The following is a 23,515-nucleotide window of genomic DNA, read 5'->3' on the forward strand; positions in this document are numbered from 1 at the left end:
AAATACTGTGATCCTCCTCCTCCAGTCAGACCAAGGTACTTGAACTCAACCCCTTCCCTCTTGAACCTGCAGAGGTTACTTAATTGCAGCAGCAGAGCTTCTGCCATTTTTAAATAGATATCCCCTGATGGCTGCACCCCCTCATTCCTCTGATAACGTGTTTGCCTTGTAAGTTTCTAAAATAAATTTACCATTATCCAAATAATGTATAAGTATTCTGTGAACATAATTTTTTATAAGTTCTGGACCAACTTTATAAAATAAATTATATTTTACCTATTTTTTTAAAAGGGAACTTTGTTTTGTTTTACTGTGGTATGAAGCATGTTACAGCTATTTAACTGATAGGATGGCTACCAGTGCTTGCAACTTGCTTCTAAAGACTGCTCAGAAGTACAGGGAAACTAAATTATATCTTGGGCTGGGCTCAAAAGAAAACAAAAAAAAATGACAACAACAAAAAAAAAAAAAAAATAGAGTATAATCATTTGTTTTTGCGGTCATTGTAATCCATGCAAAACCCTAACTCATTTTTTTGTTTTCTACTTTCTGTAAAGCAAAAGTGGATGCACACAAATGTAGTTTTAATAATTATTACTCTCCCTTACCCCCCTAGTAGTATTAAACTAATTTAAGCAAATAAAAAGGACATTAAGCAGAGCTTACCTGCTCTCCGTGGTCACAGATAATTTTTGTTTTGTTTTATTAGAGTTTGTTATTGAAGGGATTTCTACCCGCTAAAGGGCCTAAACAGAGCTTACCTGCTCTCCGAGGTCGTTGATAATTTTTTTGTTTTGTTTTGTTTAGAGTTTGTTGGTGAAGGGATTACTACCCACTCCATTTGTCCTCACCACACTCGAGCTCACTCTGCAGCCCTACCCTACCCCCAATTCCCACCCACTCCACTACACCTAAACTTAAACTTCAGTAACTCCTCCCCATAGCAACATCAAACCAAACTTCTACCTCCGTTTCCTCTCCAAATTTCTGCAGACTCCCCCCACTGCCACACCTACTAGTCTACACTCACTGTCTATAAACCTATTACTATCCACCTACTAGTCTACATGGACTGTCTGTATACCCACTACTACTCTCCTCCAGCTACTGTCACACCTAGACAACCCTTGTCCTCACTGCCTCTCTCAAGCTTACCCTAGAATGCAAACACAAAATTTACATCTTCTAATCTTATCACTTCTCTCCTTACTCCTCTTTCCACTAGCACATCTCACTGCTGCGAACCCCATCTCCTACTCACCCCATTATTCCACCACTTCCACTTCTCTTTCTTCACACCCATCAAGCTATTCCCACAACTCTCCAAACCTTTATACAATACACCCCCTCCTCCAGTACAAACCAAAAATCTTACCTCTCAGTAACAGCTTCCTAATAACCCCAACATGATACACCACCAACTCCTTTCAACAGTCTAACCCTAAAACCCAGACAATGCAAGAGCCTTTATCTTATTCATCGTCACTACTCTGCCTCTATCAGAGACATACATCCAAACCCAGGTCCCACCACCAACAATATGTCCTCACCACCCCATGGAACTAACTCACACAAATCCTTTCTCATGTTAACCATATTTATCCAAAGTATTCGCAACAAAATCCCCAGTTTCCATGCTTGGATAGCCCACAACCAACCTGACATAATTGCCATCACTGAGATATGGTTAAAACCATACAGTAATGACTCTGCATTTCTTCCACCAGGCTTTTGGACTATTAGATCCAACAGATGTAACAAAAAAGGAGGACAGTTGCATTAGTTTTTTATAACTCACTAAACATCATACCCAGCTCAAATCCTACTCCACAATTACAGATGCAGAAGTTACTGTTGGTCGCCTAAAAATTAATAACAAAAATTCTTTGTATCATAGCTCTGTACATACCCCTTGGAAACAATATCCCCATAGTAGAAGAAATTCTAACCTAGACCTCTTCCAACATTAAAAATGAAGCTAGTAAACAAGTCGGGTAGCAGCAAAACCAATGCAGACCAGTAAAAGCCAAAAAGATTTAATAAGATTAAGCGCTTTTCGTTTGCTCTGTCAGCAAACTTCTTCAGACAACAAAAGTAATCACATTGTGAGTATATATACATTTCGCTCTGGGTTAATTAGTTGATTAATCAATTAACTTACAGAGGCAACCAACTTCTCTAATTACAGAGCCATCCACTGACAATAGTAAAATACTTATGCAAAAATACTAAACAGCATTCACAACCAAATAGTGGTAGTAATAAATCTAAGAATAAAGGGAAATTCTAATAATACTAATAGTTATGGTAATAGTTGATTTAAAAAATAGTAGATATAAGAAAAACTATATATATATATATATATATATATATTATTTATATATACTAAATAACATATATCGATATGTGTATTTTTTGTGTATAGAACATTTCTTATATACAAGTAAAACCATACTAGAGTAGATTTCAGTGTGAACATTCAATATAAATAAATCAAACATATATCAACAATTCACTTTACAGCTTCTCCTATCTAAAATATGTTTATATCTAATTCATGTTAAAACTAGATGTATATAAAATGAATAATAATTAATTAGAATAATCTGACATTCTATATTAATATATTTTCCTAAATTCATCTTTTTAGACTTTTAAGCTTTAACACACTGCTCAAACTACAGGTCTCATTTATACCTGGTAGATTATATGCATCAAGTCTAATCTGCCAGAATAGTTCCAGCTCTTCGAGTTGCAATGATGCAGGACCACCTCTAACATCGAGCTCTGGCTGGTCTATAACTAAAAATCTGAACTGATGTCCAGAAAATTCTGCCACGTGTTTAGCTAGGGCATTGTCTTGTTTCTTCCTGCTAATGGCATATGAGTGTTCATACATATGGTCACGGAGTGTCCTCTCCATCTTACCGATGTAAAATGCCTGGCATCCCTGGCATTTAGCCAGGTACACTACCATTCTAGTGTTGCAATTGGCCCTACACTTCAGTCTATATTGAACATTATTTATTTCAAATCTGTTGGATTCAGTTACTAATTTGCAAAAATTGCAATTTTGGCATTTGTACATACCAGTTATTTTGGTTGTTTTTTCCGGCGTTGTTCATATAGTACCTTCAAATTCCTACCCTTCCTAAATATAGTGCCCGGGTATTCACCCAATTTGTTTAATATACTAGGGTTACTTGCAAAAATAACCCAGTTTTTCCGTAGTATCCTTATACAGTAGTAACTGAATATTATAGGTTGTAATGAACTTTGTTTCTGGTGAGTCAGGTGTGGCAAGGACACTCAATTCTATTACTACAGAATTTCCCATATTTTCTGATGTGATCTCTTGCATGGTAACTATCTTTTTCATTGACAAAATAGGTTTATACATTCCTTTAGTACATTTGTCACTCACTTCCAAGATCAGTCCTGAAATTAGCTCCAAAAGGAGTGAGTATGGATCATATTAGCGGAACATATTGAGATTAGTTAATTAATTGCTTGATTGACTAATTGGCTTGACTATATATGGACTGTGCTTTTAGAATAATTTGTACAGTCTGAAGAAGCCCTTGTTGGGTGAAAGCGCTAACTGAAACTAATAAAGGACGTTCTAGTTTGAAAAGTCTGACTAGTTGGATCCATTATTTGATTTTGCTGATCTTCGCTGATGTGCATTTGTATTTTCTGCAAGCTGAAGTGTTCCTGCATATGACTGGTTTGTTGATTTTATTAACTTTACAGCAGGAACGCTGCATCTCTGGTGGGACATTATTGTCATTTGGTTTATTTCTTTACTCACTGGTTCCACACGGAGAGCATGGCTTGCCTTGGGGGAGACGATATTGAGCTTGCGTATACACCGGACGCAAGCACAACTACAGACCGGATGTTGGGCAAGTTCCGGGAATGTGTAGCTGGCAAAGAGAATGTTTTGTTATTTTTCGAACCTAGTGAGGAGCGTGGGTCAGAAGATGACAACGCCGAAGATTTAGTTTCCTTAGCGGACGAATTGGATAAATTGGAGATAGACTTTATGAAACTCAAAAGGCTGCAGCTACAACGACAGCATTTCGAGGCTTGTTTGAAGAAACATATTATACCAAGAGGGCTTCGGGTCCTCAAGATGCCCACATCAGGTAATCATTTCCCTGAATTATTGTTAAACTGGCAAAAGTTAAATATGGACTTAAGCTTCAATTATATGAGGCTCTTAATAGACTATCATCGACCTGAGGAGGAACTACTAAGGGAGAAAGTGACTGAGATGCATGCATCTATTAATTTGAAGTATAACACTTTAAAAGCAACTATGGGACTGGATAGACTAATGGACAATGTTTTATTATATGAAAAGCGGCTAATAAATCAGAAAAAAACTAAAACAGAGAGAGATGTCATCGACTTTAAAAACGGCCATGTCTTTACTTGGCCCAGAACTGTTCCAACCAATGGACATGTTAAGAGAACAGGTTCCAATGTTATAGATGTGACTAACACTAATAATCCAATGGTAGATGGTCATGATATTGTTGATACTGTTAATAATGTTGAAGCTTTATCAACAAACAATGAAACGGTTAGTAATGTTAATGATACAACTAACAATGTGAATTTATACCCCACTGTGGTGCAAACAAAAGGAAAGGGAAGGAGTGGTGAAAATAATTTGTGTACGAATGTAATGGGTATGGTTAACTCCATTAATACTAAAAATGGAAATACATCAGTAGTTAGGAAAAAGGTTGTGTCCACTGATAATGGGAAGGATGGAGACATGAATACCTTTATACGTGATGTCCCTTTCCCAATACAGTCTCCCCGGCTCAGAGGAAGGTCTTGATCCATGAGCAGGGGGAGGCAGAAACGGAAATTGATAGAGACAGACCAGGTAGGACCCACTTTGAAAAAGATGTGGGCGAAGAAAGGGAATCCTTAGTTATTAATTTATCACAGAAAAAACTTAATGTATATGAGGAACAAGTCTTAAGCAAGGGTCTCTCTTTTATACCTAGCAGAACTAGTGAACTTACAGATTCTATTATAGATATTAAAATGTTTGTTAGGAACATACAATTAAAACTTGATTTTGGACAGACTGATAAAGATAGAGTGATAGATGCCTTTAAACCAGTGAGTACCTATATACCAGTATTGCATCCTGTGCTTGACACCTTTTCCAGGCTAGTTGAAAATGATTTACATGTATATTATTCTAATGAGAAAGAGAAATTGAAAAAGAATAATAACAAGAGTAATTTGACATTTCTACAAAGAAGAGCACTACAAGAATTAAAAAGTGACAACACTATCATGATAGTACCAGCTGATAAAGGTGGGCCGATTGTTGTCATGGACTCTGAACATTATTTAAATAATATGAAAGCGATGTTAAGTAGTGACAGATTTTATACGAAGTTGGACATCAATGAAGTGATGGTCAAAATATTTAGGGTGTATGATACTATAGACGATTTATACATAAGTAAATTAATAAAGAAAGACTTTTATAAATTTCTCAGGGTAGATTATCCTTTAATCCCCATTTTAAAAGGCCTTCCAAAAGTTCATAAAGATTTGGACGACCCCCCGATGCGACCCATAGTATCAGGCCGGGGGTGGTTGACTGAACCTTTTTCATTGTTCGTTGAACATCACTTGAGAACAGTGGTAGAGGATAATCCCAATATTTTGAAGGACAGCAAACACTTCTTACTTGACTTATATGACTACTTATCTAATGTGGATGATAGTACTGAATATTTTTTGGTCACCCTTGATGTGAAAAGCTTATTTACAGTCATACCCAATGCTATAGGTATAGACAGTGTTCAAAACTATTTAGGGAAGTATACTGATATGGATATTCAGTTTATAGAACTCTTGGCTCTGTTCTTAGAAATTATATTGGAGAACAACATTTTTCTTTTTGAAGATAATATGTACATACAAAATGATGGCGTAGCTATGGGCACTTCTTGTGCCAATAGCTACGCCAACATTGTAATGGCAGAATGGGAAAGGGAGAGTCTGTTCCCCTCCATGTTATTTCAACAATATGTCACCTTTTATAAGAGGTTTGTAGATGACCTCTTCTTGGTGTGGAGAGGAAGTGAGACCTTATTACTAGAATTTGAGAAAAATATTAATAAATTAACCGACTTCCTGTGTTTTACTATGAGCTATTCCAGGGAATATATTTCTTTTTTAGATGTTAACGTTATGAAGTTAACAAATGGCATTGTCAATACTTCTGTACATAGAAAAGCGTGCTTTAGGAATACACTACTGCATAGGGATAGCATGCACCCGAAACATATTTTTGACAATGTTATAAAAGGTCAGATCATGAGGGCCTCCAGGCTCAATCCTACAGAGACTGGCTTTAGTGAAGAGGTAGCAGGACTCAAATCCAGATTATTGGATAGACTCTATAATGAAAGAGAAGTTGACAGGACGATACAAGATGTTTATGGTATGAGAGATACAAGGGCACGACCGTATTTCTCTAGTAGGATTAATATAAAGACCCTAGAGAATTTTAATGATAAGGAAATAGAACATAGGGATACCCTGGTTAGTTTACCATTGTTCTATACTAGAGATGTATATGATATTAGAACCATTATAGAAAAACATTGGCATGTATTAGGAATAGAAGATGAGATCAGTACTTTAGTTGGCGAGAGACCTAAGTTTAGTTATAAAAATAAAATGAATTTAAAAAGAATTTTATGTCATAAATTTCGAAATGAACAGTTACCACACCTTACTAATACGACTCCTTGTCATAGTCGCAACCAGTGTGATTTAATCAACACTGATACAATGTTTAAACTACCAGTCTCTGGTAAAATTGTCAACTTTTTTACTGGTACTACATGTAGGACAGAAAATGTGATCTACCTAGCCCAGTGTTGCTCCTGCACAGCGTTTTACATTGGTAAAACGAATAGACAGTTTAGAGAAAGGATAAGGGAGCATGATTATTGTATGAGGATAGGTGATGAGCGAAATGCCCTAGCTAAACACTATAAGGCTAGGGGCAGTACACACAAATTTCAGACTGTTAATAATACACCAAGGGGAGGGGATTTAGAAATTCATACTTTAGAACTAGAGACTAGATGGATTATTAGATGTAAGGCCGACTGTCCCCCTGGTCTTAATGATAAAGTCAGCCTACATCCGTTTTTAAAGAAAAGGAGAATAGGAAGAGCTCTGAAATATTGAGCTCTAAGGTCCGTATTATTTCCTGTATATATGTTTTAAAGATGTTTTTTATACACATAAAATTTTTTAGATGACAGAGTCCTAGATGTGTTTTATATATCATAATTAAATTTATTACTCCTTTTTGTGGATAGGAACTTGAGTATTCTATGAGCAGGTATGACAGTTTTTAAAAATGCACAGAATGTTACAATACAAAGATATGAAATGGTAATTTAGTAGCATCTTGTGGATGAACAATGAATTACATGCAGTTGTATATAACATTGAAATTTGATTTGAATGAATGAAACTTATAACATGAATAGTTCAACATAGTTTTCATATGAATATTTAAATGTGCTTATTATTATATAGAGTTATATGCATTTTATGTTTTTAAGAATAAGAGTATGGATCATATTAGCGGAACATATTGAGATTAGTCAATTAATTGCTTGATTGACTAATTGGCTTGACTATATATGGACTGTGCTTTTAGAATAATTTGTACAGTCTGAAGAAGCCCTTGTTGGGTGAAAGCGCTAACTGAAACTAATAAAGGACGTTCTAGTTTGAAAAGTCTGACTAGTTGGATCCATTATTTGATTTTGCTGATCTTCGCTGATGTGAATTTGTATTTTCTGCAAGCTGAAGCGTTCCTGCATATGACTGGTTTGTTAATTTTATTAACTTTACAGCAGGAACGCTGCATCTCTGGTGGGACATTATCGTCATTTTGTACTAAAGGAATGTATAAACCTATTTTGTCAATGAAAAAGATAGTTACCATGCAAGAGATCACATCAGAAAATATGGGAAATTCTGTAGTAACAGAATTGAGTGTCCTTGCCACACCTGACTCACCAGAAACAAAGTTCATTACAACCTATAATACATTCAGTTACCATTGTATGGGGATACTACGAAAAAACTGGGTTATTTTTGCAAGTAACCCTAGTATATTAAACAAATTGGGTGAATACCCGGGCACTATATTTAGGAAGGGTAGGAATTTGAAGGTACTATATGAACAACGCCGGAAAAAACAATCAAAAATAACTGGTATGTACAAATGCCAAAATTGCAATTTTTGCAAATTAGTAACTGAATCCAATGGATTTGAAATAAATAATGTTCAATATAGACTGAAGTGTAGGGCCAATTGCAACACTAGAATGGTAGTGTATCTGGCTAAATGCCAGGGATGCCAGGCATTTTACATCGGTAAGACGGAGAGGACACTCCGTGACCGTATGTATGAACACTCATATGCCATTAGCAGGAACAAACAAGACAATGCCCTAGCTAAACATGTGGCAGAATTTTCTGGACATCAGTTCAGATTTTTAGTTATAGACCAGCCAGGGCTCGATGTTAGAGGTGGTCATGCACCATTGCAACTCGAAGAGCTGGAACTATTCTGGCAGATTAGACTTAATGCATATAATCTACCAGGTATAAATGAGACCTGTAGTTTGAGCAGTGTGTTAAAGCTTAAAAGTCTAAAAAGATGAATTTAGGAAAATATATTAATATAGAATGTCAGATTATTCTAATTAATTATTATTCATTTTTATATACATCTGGTTTTAACATGAATTAGATATAAACATATTTTAGATAGGAGAAGCTGTAAAGTGAATTGTTGATATATGTTTGATTTATTTATATTGAATGTTCACACTGAAATCTACTCTAGTATGGTTTTACTTATATATAAGAAATGTTCTATACACAAAAAAGACACATATCGATATATGTTATTTAATATATATAAATAATATATAGATATATAGTTTTTCTTATATCTATTATTTTTTATATCAACTATTACCATAACTATTAGTATTATTAGAATTTCCCTTTATTCTTAGATTTATTACTACCACTATTTGGTTGTGAATGCTGTTTAGTATTTTTGCATAAGTATTTTACTATTGTCAGTGGATGGCTCTGTAATTAGAGAAGTTGGTTGCCTCTGTAAGATAATTGATTAATCAACTAATTAACCCAGAGTGAAATGTATATATACTCACAATGTGATTACTTTTGTTGTCTGAAGAAGTTTGCTGACAGAGCAAACGAAAAGCGCTTAATCTTATTAAATCTTTTTGGCTTTTACTGGTCTGCATTGGTTTTGCTGCTACCCGACTTGTTTATTAAAAATGAAGCTGTTATCATAGGTGATGTAAATATTAACTGGACTAACCTCAACTCTAATATTAACCTATTCAACTATACCCAACTCATAAATGCTTCTACCAGACCTGACAAGGATAACACTTCTGGATCCACCATTGCCTAGATTCTTGTCTCCCACACCAATAAAATAGCTGAAGCAGGCACCCTTCAAAATACTCTGAGTGACCATCTCCCCGCCTATATCTGCTGTGCCCCCTTAGCCCTCCAAAATCAGCACCTGTACAAACAAACAAGAAACCTAACTAACTTTAATCCCTTAGTCTTTTCTGACATTTTCAAAAATATTAACTGGCACATATTAAAAACTTTCCCACTAGACAACGCAGTGGGTTATTTCAACACTATGTTCTAAAAAGCCTTGTTCCACTCCACATGAAACAGGTCAAAATTAACTCTGCTCTTTGGCTAGCCAAATCCACCAAAAGTCTGATGTACCTTGGAGACAAAACCTGGAAACACGATCAAACTAACAAAAACCAGGACACCCTGACTCACTTTAAACAGCTCCATAAATCAGGTAAAAAAATAGTGCATAAAGACAAAAAAGACCACTACACAAAACTTCAGACTAGCCGCAAACAAAACCTCCCAAAATTCTGGAACTCCATTGCCTCTCTATGGAATGTCGGTGCAAAAAAACAATCCTGGTTCTCACCCTGACAAACCTGCACATAAAATTGCATCTTTCTTCAACTCTTTCTTTATAAACTCAGTAGTCAACATTACCACAATATTCTCTCATAGCAATATAAACAAAAATGGCAATGCTTCACCAGAAATCTCCTCCACCTTCCCCACCTCCTCCCCCAAAACCTCCCCCCATTCCACCCCCAGTTTCACTATCTATCCCACTTCTACCACAGTTATCAAAAGGCTACTCCTTAAGCTCAAACCCTGCTCTAACACCCCTGACAATGTATCCTTTTATTTCTAAAGATTGCAGGAGAAGCCATTGCTTTCCCTATAAGCATCTTAATCAATAGGTCCATCCAAGAATCTTATGTGCCCATGTTATGGAAAAAAGCATTTATTCTCCCTCTACACAAAAGAGGTAAAATTGTGATATCTCCAACTTCCAACCTATTGCTATCCTCTCCCTTCTGAATAAGATCTTAGAAAAGTGCATTCACCTTCAACTAATGCCCCATCTACTGTCTCCCGTACAACATAGTTTCAGACCCACCCACAGTACTAGCACTGCCCTCCTTTCTTTCCTGGATACTATTAACAGAACCCCTGATAATAGCAAAATAGTATCTTCTGTCTTCTTAGATCTGTCAAAAGCATTTGACACTGTTTCCCATTGTCTGCTTCTGTCACAACACTCCTATTTGGGACTATCCAACTCCACTCTTAACTGGTTCTCTAGCTATCTAAAAGAAAACAGGCTGTCAAATGGCAGAACTCAATCTCCTCCTTTCTTCACACCTGTACTGGAGTGCCCCAAGGCTCCATACTTGGTCCTCTCCTATTCAGTATTTTCATGAACAACTTCCACTCATCTGTGACCAGTGGAGCCCTTATCCAGTATGCAGATAACTCTACCATCATCTGCACAGCAGACTCTATCTCTGAACTCCAACTTAAAACCCAAGCCACCTTCATCACCACTTAGTCCTGGATGTTTAAGAACCACCTAGCCTTCAACCCCAATAAATCCAAGATCATGCCTTTTACCCCCCAGAAAGACTACCTTGTTGGACAAAGCTAGGTTCAATATCTTCTCCTAATCAAAAGCCCAAATAGAAATTGTCAGCCAAACAAAATTTCTGGGAGTAACTATAGATAAACAGTTGTTGTTGTTGTATCTTTCGGCTTTTCCCGGTTAGGGGTCGCCACAGCGGAACTCCGATCTGCTAATGATTGGCAGTAGATTTTGTACGTACAGAGTTGCCAGCCCTGACGTACAACCTTCAATGAAGGTACGCCCATTCACGCATGTTTCCACACAGAAGACACTTTAGCTGAGAATCGAACAGGACGTCTTATTGTGAGGCAACAGCGCTACCGCAGCACCACCACCGCTAAAATTCGATATTCATCTACATCAAAACAACCTATCAAAAACTTGGAATGCTCTGTAGGCACAACCAATTCCTTAGCCCCTCCTCCAAACAAATACTTGCCTTTACTTACCTACTTCCTTCCCAAATGTATGGCGCCCCTCTACTCACCAACCTTCAAACCACTCTTAAAACTAAGCTTGAGACTTGTTATAATAAAATTGCTAAATTCGCCACAAACTCTAGAAACCTGTCCCATCACTGCACTGCTCTCCTCTCACTAAAATGGCCCACACTTCCAAACTGCCTCATCTGTCTGCAACTAACTAATGCTTGCAAGCTTATATATAAACATTTGGACTGTCCTGCTCTTAGTTCTTCACTTTCTACCTCCCAAATAGGTCCTTTAGATCTGTGAATCAACAACTTCTTTAGGTTCACAAACCTAACCTGCCATCAGGCCAGTTTCTTTTCTCCTGCTCCTTAGCCAAGAACGGGAATGCTCTCCCATTAGCTATCAGAACAATGCAAAATCCTGCCCACTTCAAAACTTCTCTCCACACTTACTTATCTTCCACCTGGAGTTGTTCCTGCACTCAGCCCCTGTGGAAAAAAAACTATCTCTTAAGACACTCTCCCCTTCTGTCTATACTGTGCTTATCTATACATTCTATGTGCAACACCACTGCACTGTTAATAGTGCTCACAATCTCAGTAGTCCAGCTGTTGTTAAAAAGCTATACTCATTGTATACAATTGTATATAATTTTATTTGTTCCAAATGTGATTATAGCTCTGTTATTACAACAATTTGTTAATCAACACTATACTACCTATGTACATAACTTTATGTTGAATTGTACTTTTTGTTGTACTGAGGAGCTTTTCTCCCTGGGCATCTACTGAAAATGGGCTCTGCAAGGCCCGGTGGACTCTCTCAGTTAACAAACTGCAAATAAATAAATAAGCACTAAATAGCACACTTGCCTTGGAGCAAAAGGCTACAGGTTCTATTCCCACTTCAGGTAGATTGATTGCTGACACTGCAGGGCAGCATAAGGGGGATGTTGCACTTGTGAGTGTATTGTCCTTTCAATGAGATGTTAAACCAAGGCCCCAGGTTCTTGAGTTGGTGGCAGCAAAGGTGGATATAAAAGATTCAATGGCAAAAGAATTGAGGAAGTTCACAGATGCTCTGACCAAAATTTCCCAGTAGTATAAATAATACCTCTAGTCTCCCCTGGAAAGAAGTTACTAGCATAGTAGAGCTAAATCAGTCAACAAATAATACAAACATAATTATACGAGTTATCATATTTGTTAATGTTTTATGGAGCATAAGATATTCCATTTTTTTCAGCTTGTTCATTTGCTACTGTTATGTGAACAGCAGTTGATTTGACTTCTCTTTGCATGCAAGACTACCATGCAGCTGCAGTGTTTGGGATAGCTAAATGATACTGTGCTTTTGGAGTCCTCTCCAGGATTAGTTTTCTGCTTTGTGACGACTGAAAGTATGGGTAGGCTAAGGTTCACCTGCAACCCTAAATTGGATAAGCTGGTATCAGGGAATGAACTTAAGGTAGTACAGGAATGGCAGTCTGTAAAGTGTTTTCTGTTTTATTCTTGTTTGCTTTGGAGCAATGAAATGGTATTTTACAATATACTTTTCTTATCATATAGCCAGAACATTGGGCCCTGAGCAGTGATCTCTATGGCTGTCGTGCCTGTGATTGCGATATTGGTGGCGCTCTCAATAACATGTGAGTATGAAAGCAGTGCCTAAAATATCTTTTGGTGTTTATTTTCTCCAGTTATGGTCAAGTGTTTTATATATAATTTACTTTGCTTATGGGTAATACATTGTCTTAAATGGCTGTGCATTATTTTAACCTAGTGTTTAATTAGTCTTTGTAGTCGAGGGGCACTTCATTATGACAAGTTTAGTCAAAGCCTTTTCATTCAGGACTGTATGGGCAAGGCATTATTCAACATATAAGTTACCCCTAAGATAGGTAATTTTGGATTTAGTTATATTGGGCAGATGTCCTTCAAGAATGCAACTGCAGTCATAACATATGGGTTGTCCTGCCTCAGGCAGCCCTCGGTCGGCCGGATTCCAAAGTCTGGGTCCGACGTCGGCTGATGTCGCATTTCTCTCCGACGTCAGAGCGGCTGGAGTATATAAGCATCAGCTGACGCCATCTTCTCCAGTCTTTCTTGCCGCGCGGTGCCCGAAGCAGAAGCAGTTCGCAAGTGCCGGTCGGTCAGCTCCTGTATTCTTCGAATCCGAAGTCATCAAAAAAGCTAAGTACCCCGTTGGGGATCTTTTCTTGCCTCAGCCGATGTCAGAAATTACTGAAAAAGTGAATAATTGTTTGTCTTGTGGTAAACAAATACCTCATAAGGATTTCCACTCTTACTGCCTTCCTTGCCCTGGCCCAGACCACGACGTCTCGGCCTGTGCCGCCTGTGCTCGCTTCAATAAGCGCACTCTCAGGTGCCGGGCGGAGTTCGCTGAAGACTTTTTCGGTGAAAAATTCGATTATACAATGCCGTTGGAACTACCGACATCGCAAACTCCTAAGAAACGAAAAGACCGGGACCGACATCCTCGGCCCGCGTCTTCCGCCGACACCACGCCAAAACCAACCGCGAGTGCCCCGGTTCCCTCTGAGGCGGATATTTCACCGCGCCGAACCGAAGACACCGCATTACCGATACCTCCAATACCGGAGACCACACCGACGCCAGTTATTGATTTTCCTCCGGATACTGAAACCGAGGAAATGCCCGAGACCATTGCTGTAGATAAGGTCACTCCTGCACGTGGAGCTGCTAGGCCTCCCATGTCCATGTCTATCAAGGCCTACACACGTGCTAAGGCAGCCAGCAAGACCAAGCACCTTACTGCTAAAGCCTTACCTCAGCCTACTCCTGAAACACAAATCATGACTATGGCCGCAGATTTAATTTCCATGATCAGAGGTTCCCAGGCCCATCCGGAGAGAGGATCCCAGCCTCCTCCTGATAAGAGGCCCAGGGTTGAACCCTCTGACCCTCTCCCTTCAGATGAAGATTCTGAGGACTCTCACTCCGATAGCCAGGAAGAGCCCTCCCAGACCTATGAGGACTCAGATGCAGAGGACTCCAAACCCTCGGCCTCCCCTCCTGAGGATATTTCTTTTGGGGAAGTTCTGCACTCCATGAGGGAGCATTTTAAGTGGCAAGGCCAGGAATATTCTGATTCCAGAAAGTGCCTTTGAACCTTCCTTAAAAAGCCACAACACAGGCCCTTAGCTATACCTCCTGTGCTTGATGTTTTGGATGATCTATATTCTGAATCCAGCGTTACCCCTGATACTCTTCCTCCTGCTCCTGCCAAGCCGGACAGATACTATAGGGTCCCAGAAACACATTCTCATTTCTTTAGGGCCCATGCTGTTGATTTAGAAACAATTTCTCAGGGACCGAAAGGGGTTCCAGCTACCACCTCCAAAAATCCTTTGCCTTCCAACAGGGAAGCTAGGTCATTAGAGAGATGGGGGAAGAAGGTTTACACCTCCACTACTTTATCTATGAGAGCACTCAATTGTCTCTTTCATATGTTTCAATATCAGGATTACCTGTTGGATGATTTACAGAAAATTTTGGCCTCTCCTGAACCTTTAGATAGGAAGTCTTTGCAGGAGGCTGTACATAATTCTCAGCAAGTTAGCAATCACTTTCTGCAGTGTGGATATGATGCAATGGAAGCTTCATGTAGGGCAGCTATGACAGGGGCGGTCATTCGTAGACATGCATGGTTAAAAGAATAACCTCTACCAGATCATGTTAAGGCAAAACTTCTTGATGCACCCTTGGAAAAGAACAAGCTTTTTGGTGCTAATGCTAAAGATGTGTTAAAGTCCATTGAGGAAAAAGCCAAGTCAGTTCAGACAGTCAAAGATTTCCTCCAGGTTCAGCCACCCAGATTCAGCAGGAATTGGTCTTCAAAAAACTGGTCCTTCCCTAATCCTGAAAGATTTCAAAGGGGCAAAAACAGGCGTGGCCGAGGAAGAGGACAATACAGAGGTTCCTACAGGGGACGACAATGGCAACCAGCAAACCAAAGAAGTGACACAGGGGTCTCTCCTGCCCCACAGGGACAATCTCAATGACTTTCCTCTACTTCCGCTGACCAAGGAGCAAATACAAGCTCCTTTGGGTGGAAAATTATCTCTGTTTTCAGACAATTGGCACAGATTGACAAAGGACAAATGGATTTTGGACATTATAGACCAAGGTTACAGGTTCCACTTTCATACCTTGCCAAGAAAACAAGGCATGCCAAACCTACCACAAAACCAGAGGGCAGAGGCTATCAAGCAAATTTCTCTGCTTGCTCAGATCAAAGCAATAGAAAAAGTTCCACAACAAGAACAAGGCCAGGGTTTTATTCAAGACTGTTCCTTGTTTCCAGAAAAGAAACTCAATGGAGACCAATACTGGATTTGTCCGCATTAAACACTTTTCTCATAGTACCAAAGTTCAAAATGCTGACTCTACAGCAACTCCTTCCCATGCTGGGCAAGGGGTCTTGGCGGATTACTCTGGACCTCAAGGAGGCATACCTGCATGTCCCTGTCAGACACAGCTGCAGAAGATACCTCAGATTTCTTGCAGGGCCAGAGCATTATCAATTCTCAGCATTGCCATTTGGCTTATCTACTGCGCCCAGAGTATTCACGAAATGCCTGGCTTCAGTAATTGCTCATTGCAGGCTCCAGGGGATCCAAATTTACCCGTACCTGGACGACTGCCTCATACAAGCGGATGACAAACTGATTTTGACAAAAAACTTGAATTACGTCATACAATTGCTACAGGCTCTGGGATACACAGTCAACTTCTAAAAGTCAAGACTTCAGCCATCCCAGCAAATAACCTTCTTAGGAGCCAAACTAGACACAGCCTCTCAAATGGCTTACCTGACAGAAGACAAGCAAAAGAAGTTAACCCATTATTTCAAAGGTTTGGCAAAGCTCACCCAGATGACTGCAAGGAGATTCCTACAGGCCCTGGGTTACATGGCATCCTGCATTCTCCTGGTTCCATTAGCAAGACTACACATGAGAAAGCTTCAATGGTACCTAAAAAGCTTATGGTCTCAACACAGCAACAACCTAGAGGCAACCATACCGCTCATTCCATGCCTACAAAAGGAATTTCTATGGTGGGCCTCGGTAAGCCAGGCAAACACAGGTATGTCATACAAAAAACCTCAGATAACACAGACCATGACCACGGATGCCTCAGACCTTGGATGGGGGGGCGCACATGGAAGGCAGATGTATTCAAGGACAATGGTCTCCAAAGGAAACACATCTGCATATCAACCAAAAAGAAATGCTGGCAGTAATGTATGCCATCGAGGCCTTTTGACAACAACTTCAGCAAGGCCACCTGCTAATACGGACAGACAACACCACTGTGATGTGGTACATAAACAAGCAGGGGGGCACCCATTCTTACCCCCTTTGCAGACTGACAATGAATCTTTGGGAAAAATCACTGAGCCTAAACATATAGTTGCAATCCCAGTTTGTTCCAGGCAAAGACAATGTGCTGGCGGACAGCCTAAGCAGGAATTTCCTAGACCCCCACGAGTGGAGGTTACATCCAGAAATCTTCATACGACTCACCTCGACATGGGGCAGGCCAGAAGTAGACCTATTTGCCTCCCACCTCATTCATCATGTACAAAAGTTCTGTTCAAGGACATATCATCCACAAGCATGGAAAACAGATGCTCTCTCATTCAACTGGAACTTCCTAAAAATCTATGCTTCCCCACCTCTGCCACTGATGACCACAGTATTACTAAAGATCAAAGCAGAGAAACCCAAGGGGATCCTAATAGCTCCAGACTGGCCAAGACAACACTGGTACCCACTACTACGGAGCATATGTCACAACAAAAAGTGGGCCCTTCCCCAATGGCCCCAACTTTTGACTCAACACAACTTCAAGACAGTACATCCCAACATTCAGACGCTGCAGCTAACAGCTTGGGAGATCCCATGAATAACCTCAATCTATCACTCTCCAAGGAAGTTCAGCGGATACTAACAGAAGCCCGAAGACCATCCACCAGAAAGGTTTACTCAGCAAAATGGAAGAGATTCAGTATTTGGAATACCAGCAAGGGTCATGATGCATCATTATTGAACATCCCGCTCATCCTGGAATATTTGGCAGATATGCTACAGAATGGACTCTCATATTCTTCCATAAAAATACATGCTTCAGCTATTTCAGCTAGATACAACACTGATCCACCTGTGTTTTCACATCCTTTGTTAAGGCAATTCCTTAGGGGAATCAAGAATATAAAGCCACCAAGAAAGGCTCCAGTACCAGCTTGGGACCTCAACTTTGTCCTAGAAAAACTGACTCTACCTCCCTTTGAGCCAGCAGCTTCTGTGGACTTACAATTTCTCTCATGGAAGACAGCTTTCCTGTTGGCAATTACCTCAGCAAGAAGGGTTTCGGAATTACAGGCCCTAATGGCAATACCACCATTCATAACCTTTCACAGAGACAGGGTCTCCCTACGAACCAACCCTACCTTTCTGCCAAAAGTGGTATCTAGGGTTTCTTTAAATCAAGCAATTCACCTGCCTACTTTTTTTCCCAATCCTGAGAACAAAGGGGAAAGACTGTTGCATACCTTGGACATTCACAGACAACTTCGCTACTACCTGGACAGAACCAAGACCAGTAGGAAGTCTGATCAGCTTTTTGTAGCTTACGCCCCTGGAGTACAAGGAAAAGCAATTTCCAAACAGACTATTTCAAAATGGATTGGACATTGCATCAGATTCTGTTATTCCTTCCATGGAAAGAGTGTACCAGTCAATGTCAGACCACACTCCACCAGAGCTACAGCCACCTCTACAGCATTCTTAAGAGGGGTGCCTACAAAAGACATTCTAGAAGCTGCTACATGGAGCTCCATGCATACATTCTCCAAACGCTACAACCTCCCTTTATATTCCAGATCCAGAGCAGGCTTTGCTTCGGCAGTCCTGCAGGGATTGATAGCTACACCATCCCTTTCTTAGAGCATACCACCTCCCCCAGCTAAGCTATGGTATTCAACCCATATGATGTCCTTCAAGGATGCATCTGCAGTCCTAACATATGGGTTGTCCTGCCTCAGGCAGCCCTTCGGTCGGCCGGATTCCAAAGTCTGGGTCTGGCCTCGGCTGATGTCGCACTTCACCTGACGTCATAGCTGCTAGGGTATAAAGGCATCAGCCGACGCCATTTTCCTCAGTCTTTCTTGCCGCGCGGTGCCCGAAGCAGAAGCTGTTCGCAAGTGCCGGACGGTCAGATCCAGAGATTTCTACTACCAAAGACTTCTAAAAAAGCTAAGTACCCCGTTGTGGACTCTTTCTTGCCTCAGCCGATGTCAGACAAAGTAAATAATTGTTTAACTTGTGGGAAACAAATACCTCATAAGGATTTCCACTCTTACTGCCTTCCTTGCTTAGGCCCAGACCACGACGTATCAGCTTGTCTAGCCTGTGCTTCCTTCAACCGATGGACGCTTAGACATCGGTCGGAGTTTGCCGAAGAGTTTTTTGGTCCCGCTTTTGCATATAAAATGCCGTCGGAGACTCCGACTACACAAATAGCTAAAAAGCGCAAGGAAAAGGACCGACACTCGCGGTCCGCGGTTTTGGTTGAAACCACGGTTAGGCCAACTGCGAGTGTCTTGGTTTCGGCTGAAACCGAGTCCTCGGTTCTCCCTTCGGCCGAAAGCAGGCCACCGATAACCGGGGCCACACAGGCCATGGCTGAATCGGCTACAGAAATCACTGTTACAGAAGCAGGCACCCAGGATTTGTCAGACACTATTCCCTTAGACATCTCTACTCCTGCACGTGGGGCTGCTAGACCCCCTGCTTCTATGTCTATCAAGGATTTTTCCAGGGCTAAAGCAGCCAAAATTTCTAAGACTTTGCCTACAAAAGCTACCTCTCACAGGCCTACCTCTAGTTCCCAGATACTCAGCCTGGCTGAGGATCTTATTTCTTTGATCAGGGGATCCCAACCTCACCTAGACAGGGCCTCTCAACCTCCTCCAGATAAGAGGCCTAGGACTGAACCCCCTGAACCTCTCTCTACAGACTATTCCTCGGATGGCTCAGATATTTCTGACCATCAGGAAGGCCCATATTCACCTTATGAGGATTCTGATGCAGAAGACTCCATTCCTTCTGCTTCCCCTGCTGAAGAATTTTCTTTTGGAGAAACCCTACACTCTATGAGGGAACATTTCCAATGGCAGGGCCAGGTTTTTTCATATTCAAGGAAAAGGCTAAGGACCTTTTTACATTTACCACAACATAGGCCTTTAGCCATTCCCCCTGTACTATCAGTTGTTGATGATGCATATAATGTTGCCAGTACTGCCCCTGATTCTCTTCCTCCGGTCCCGGACACTCACTACCACTTGTATAAGGCTCATGTTGCAGACTCAGAAACCATTTCTCAGGGCCCTAAAGGTGTTGCAGCTGCCTCTGCCAAAAACCCTCTTCCCTCTGACAGGGAATCTAGAGCATTAGAGAGATGGGGTAAAAAGATTTATACATCTGCTACTCTTTCGGCAAGGGCTTTAAACTGTCAATTTCACATGATTCAGTACCAGGAATTTCTGTTAGACCAGCTAAATAAAAAACTGTCCTCTCCTGAACCTATAGACCGTAAGTCACTTCAGGATTTGGTACATAACTCTCAGCAGGTCAGTAATCATTTTTTAAAATGTGGCTATGATGCACTGGAGGCTTCTTTTAGATCAGCTATGACTGGAGCAGTAATTCGAAGGCATGCCTGGTTGAAAGAGCAATCATTACCAGACCATGTTAAGTCAAAACTCCTAGATGCTCCTATGGAGAAACAAAGTTTGTTTGGCTCCCCTGCACAGGAGGTTCTAAAGAAAGTGGAAGAAAAAACAAAATCTGTCCAAACAGTCAAGGATTTTTTGCAGGTCCAACCACCGAGGTTTAGCAGAAATTGGCCTTCGAAGAATTGGTCCTTTCCAGACACCTCCGGAGCACAGAGAGGCAGAAATAGACACCCAAGAGGCAGAGGTCAATCTAGGGGTGCCTACAAGGGTCGCCAGTGGCAATCTGCCAACCAGAGAAGTGCTGCCACAGCTACGACTACAACCACTTCCACAGGACAGACACAATGACTTGGCTCTGATTCCGCCTACCAGGGAACAACTGGAAGCACCCTTGGGCGGAAAGCTAGCCTTATTTTCAGACAACTGGCATTGCATTACAGGAGACAAATGGACTTTACAAACAATAGACAAAGGCTACAGGTTTCACTTCCACACATTACCAAAAAAGAGAGGAATGACAAACCTTCCACCAAGCCAAAAAACAGAGGCTCTAAAACAAATCAACAACTTACTAAGGATGGGAGCAATAGAAAAGGTACCATCTATGGAACAAGGACAAGGATTTTACTCCAGGCTATTCCTTGTACCAAGAAAAGAAAATCAATGGGGGCCTATTCTCGACTTGTCCGCACTGAACACATACAATGCTGACCCTCCAGCAACTTCTTCCCATGTTGGGCAAGGAGTCTTGGCTGGTGACTCTAGATCTCAAGGAGGCATACCTGCACGTCCCTATACGACCAGATTGCAGAAGACACCTCAGATTTCTTGCAGGATCAGAGCATTATCAATTCTCAGCATTGCCTTTTGGCTTATCTACTGCGCCCAGAGTATTCACAAAATGCCTGGCATCAGTAATTGCTCATTGCAGGCTTCAGGGAATTCAAATTTACCCGTACCTGGACGACTGCCTAATACAAGCGGACAACAAGACAAAATTAACAAAGGATTTGGCCAATGTCATACAACTGCTGCAAGCCTTGGGATACACAGTCAACATTCAAAAGTCAAGGCTAGTACCATCCCAAAGGATAACATTTTTGGGTGCAGAGCTGGATACAACAACTCAGATGGCTTTTCTCAGAGGAAAAACAAAAGCAACTACCAGTCTATTTCATGGCATTAACAACACAAACTCAGCTTACTGCAAGGAAAGTCCTGCAAGCCCTGGGTTACATGGCATCCTGCATAATATTGATCCCACATGCCAGGCTGCATATGAGGAAGTTGCAATGGTACCTAAGGAATGTATGGTCTCAACACAAGCACAGTCTAGAAGCCCAGATTCCAATTATTCCATGCCTGAAAAAAGCATTCCTGTGGTGGGCTCAGGCCTGTCAGATAAACAGAGGATTGCCTTTCCACAAACCACATCCAAGCCAGACCATCACCACGGACGCCTCAGACCTAGGCTGGGGGGCGCACATGGAAAACAGGTGTATACAAGGCCTATGGTCCAAAACCCAGCTGAATCTACACATAAATCTAAAGGAGATGCTGGCAGTGAAACATGCAATCCAGGCATTCAGGCCATTCCTCCAACAAGGTCACCTGCTGATAAGGACGGACAATACCACAGTAATGTGGTACATCAACAAACAGGGAGGTACACACTCATACCCTCTATGCCGGATGGCAATGGACCTGTGGAATTTGGCCCTAAATCTCAACATTCAATTGCAGGCCAGATTTGTACCAGGAAAAGAAAATTCACTAGCAGACACCTTAAGCAGAACAACCACGGATGCTCACGAATGGATGCTGCATCCAGATATCTTCAAAACCATAACAAAGAAATGGGGAATGCCAGAGATAGACCTGTTCGCCTCCCCACACAATCACCAATTGAAGAAATTCTGTTCAAGAGTATACCACCCACTTGCCTGGAGGGTGGACTCCCTCTCCTTCAGCTGGAAAAACCTAACAGCATATGCATTTCCACCTCTTCCTTTGATGTACAAAGTTCTACTGAAGATCAGAGAGGAACAGCCAAAGGTAATCCTGATAGCTCTAGACTGGCCAAGACAACATTGGTACCCGCTACTGAGAAGCATGTCTTGGGCACGCTCATGGCCTCTACCTCTATGCCCATTACTTCTAACACAGAACAACTACAAGATCCTGCATCCAAACTTGAAAACACTGCAGCTAACTGCTTGGAATATTGCATGAAACAAAATCAACCAGATTTGTCTCAGAGGGTTAAGGACATTATCCTGGAGGCTCGCAGACTTTCCACAAGGAAAACATATTCAGCCAAATGGAAAAGATTCCTCATTTGGAGTGCAGCAAAGGGAGAAAATGTCTCATTGGTAAACATAGCACACATCCTGGAATACTTAGCAGAACTGTTCCACAATGGCCTGTCCTATTCCTCCATTAAGATTCATGCATCAGCAATTTCAGCAGAGTACAACATGGATCCTCCTGTCTTCTCTCATCCTCTACTCAGGCAGTTCTTGAGAGGAATCAAAAACGTAAAGCCTCCAAGGAAACCACCTCTACCCGCATGGGATCTCAACTTTGTGCTGGAAAAATTAACACTTCCCCCTTTTGAACCAGCAGCAACAGCAGACTTAAAGTACTTATCTTGGAAAACTGCATTCCTGCTAGCAATCACTTCAGCAAGAAGGGTATCTGAGTTACAGGCTTTATGTTATGACTGCAGTTGCATTCTTGAAGGACATAGTACAGTTTTGTACCTACCATAAATGTAGATGTCCGATAGATATGCAACTGCAGTCGGATTTTCCCTCCCTCCTTCCCTTCCCCTCTATGCCTTGGGTCCACTCCTATCCCTATCATCCTTAGCTGGGGATATCTGTTATGGTGTATCTGTTTATTGCTTATTTATTGTCTGGAAACCTATATTTGTCTTCCAATTTGATTACAGCCTTCCTTGGAGGGCACCTGGCATCTGGGGCAAGAAACACTGAAGAAGATGGCATTGGCTGATGCTTATATACTCCAGCCGCTCTGACGTTGGAGAGAAATGCGACATCAGCCGACGTCGGACCCAGACTTTGGAATCCGGCCGACCGAGGGCTGCCTGCGGCAGGACAACCCATATGTTATGACTGCAGTTGCATATTTATCGGACATCTACATTTATGGTAGGTACAAAACTGTA

General features: G+C 41.0%; 1 protein-coding gene across 1 annotated transcript in view; it reads left to right on the plus strand.

Moving 5' to 3' along the window:
* Window positions 1-23,515, plus strand: part of LAMB2 (laminin subunit beta 2) — a 3,750,789-nt gene that overhangs the window by 2,145,901 nt on the left and 1,581,373 nt on the right. The window contains exon 12 of the mRNA XM_044078730.1: window positions 13,113-13,192. Within this exon, the coding sequence (XP_043934665.1) occupies window positions 13,113-13,192 (80 nt within the window). The remainder of the gene's footprint in view (window positions 1-13,112; window positions 13,193-23,515) is intronic.

The sequence above is a fragment of the Protopterus annectens genome, chromosome 7.part1, assembly GCF_019279795.1.
Source record: "Protopterus annectens isolate FY-2018-M chromosome 7.part1, PAN1.0, whole genome shotgun sequence".
NCBI lineage: Eukaryota > Metazoa > Chordata > Ceratodontiformes > Protopteridae > Protopterus > Protopterus annectens.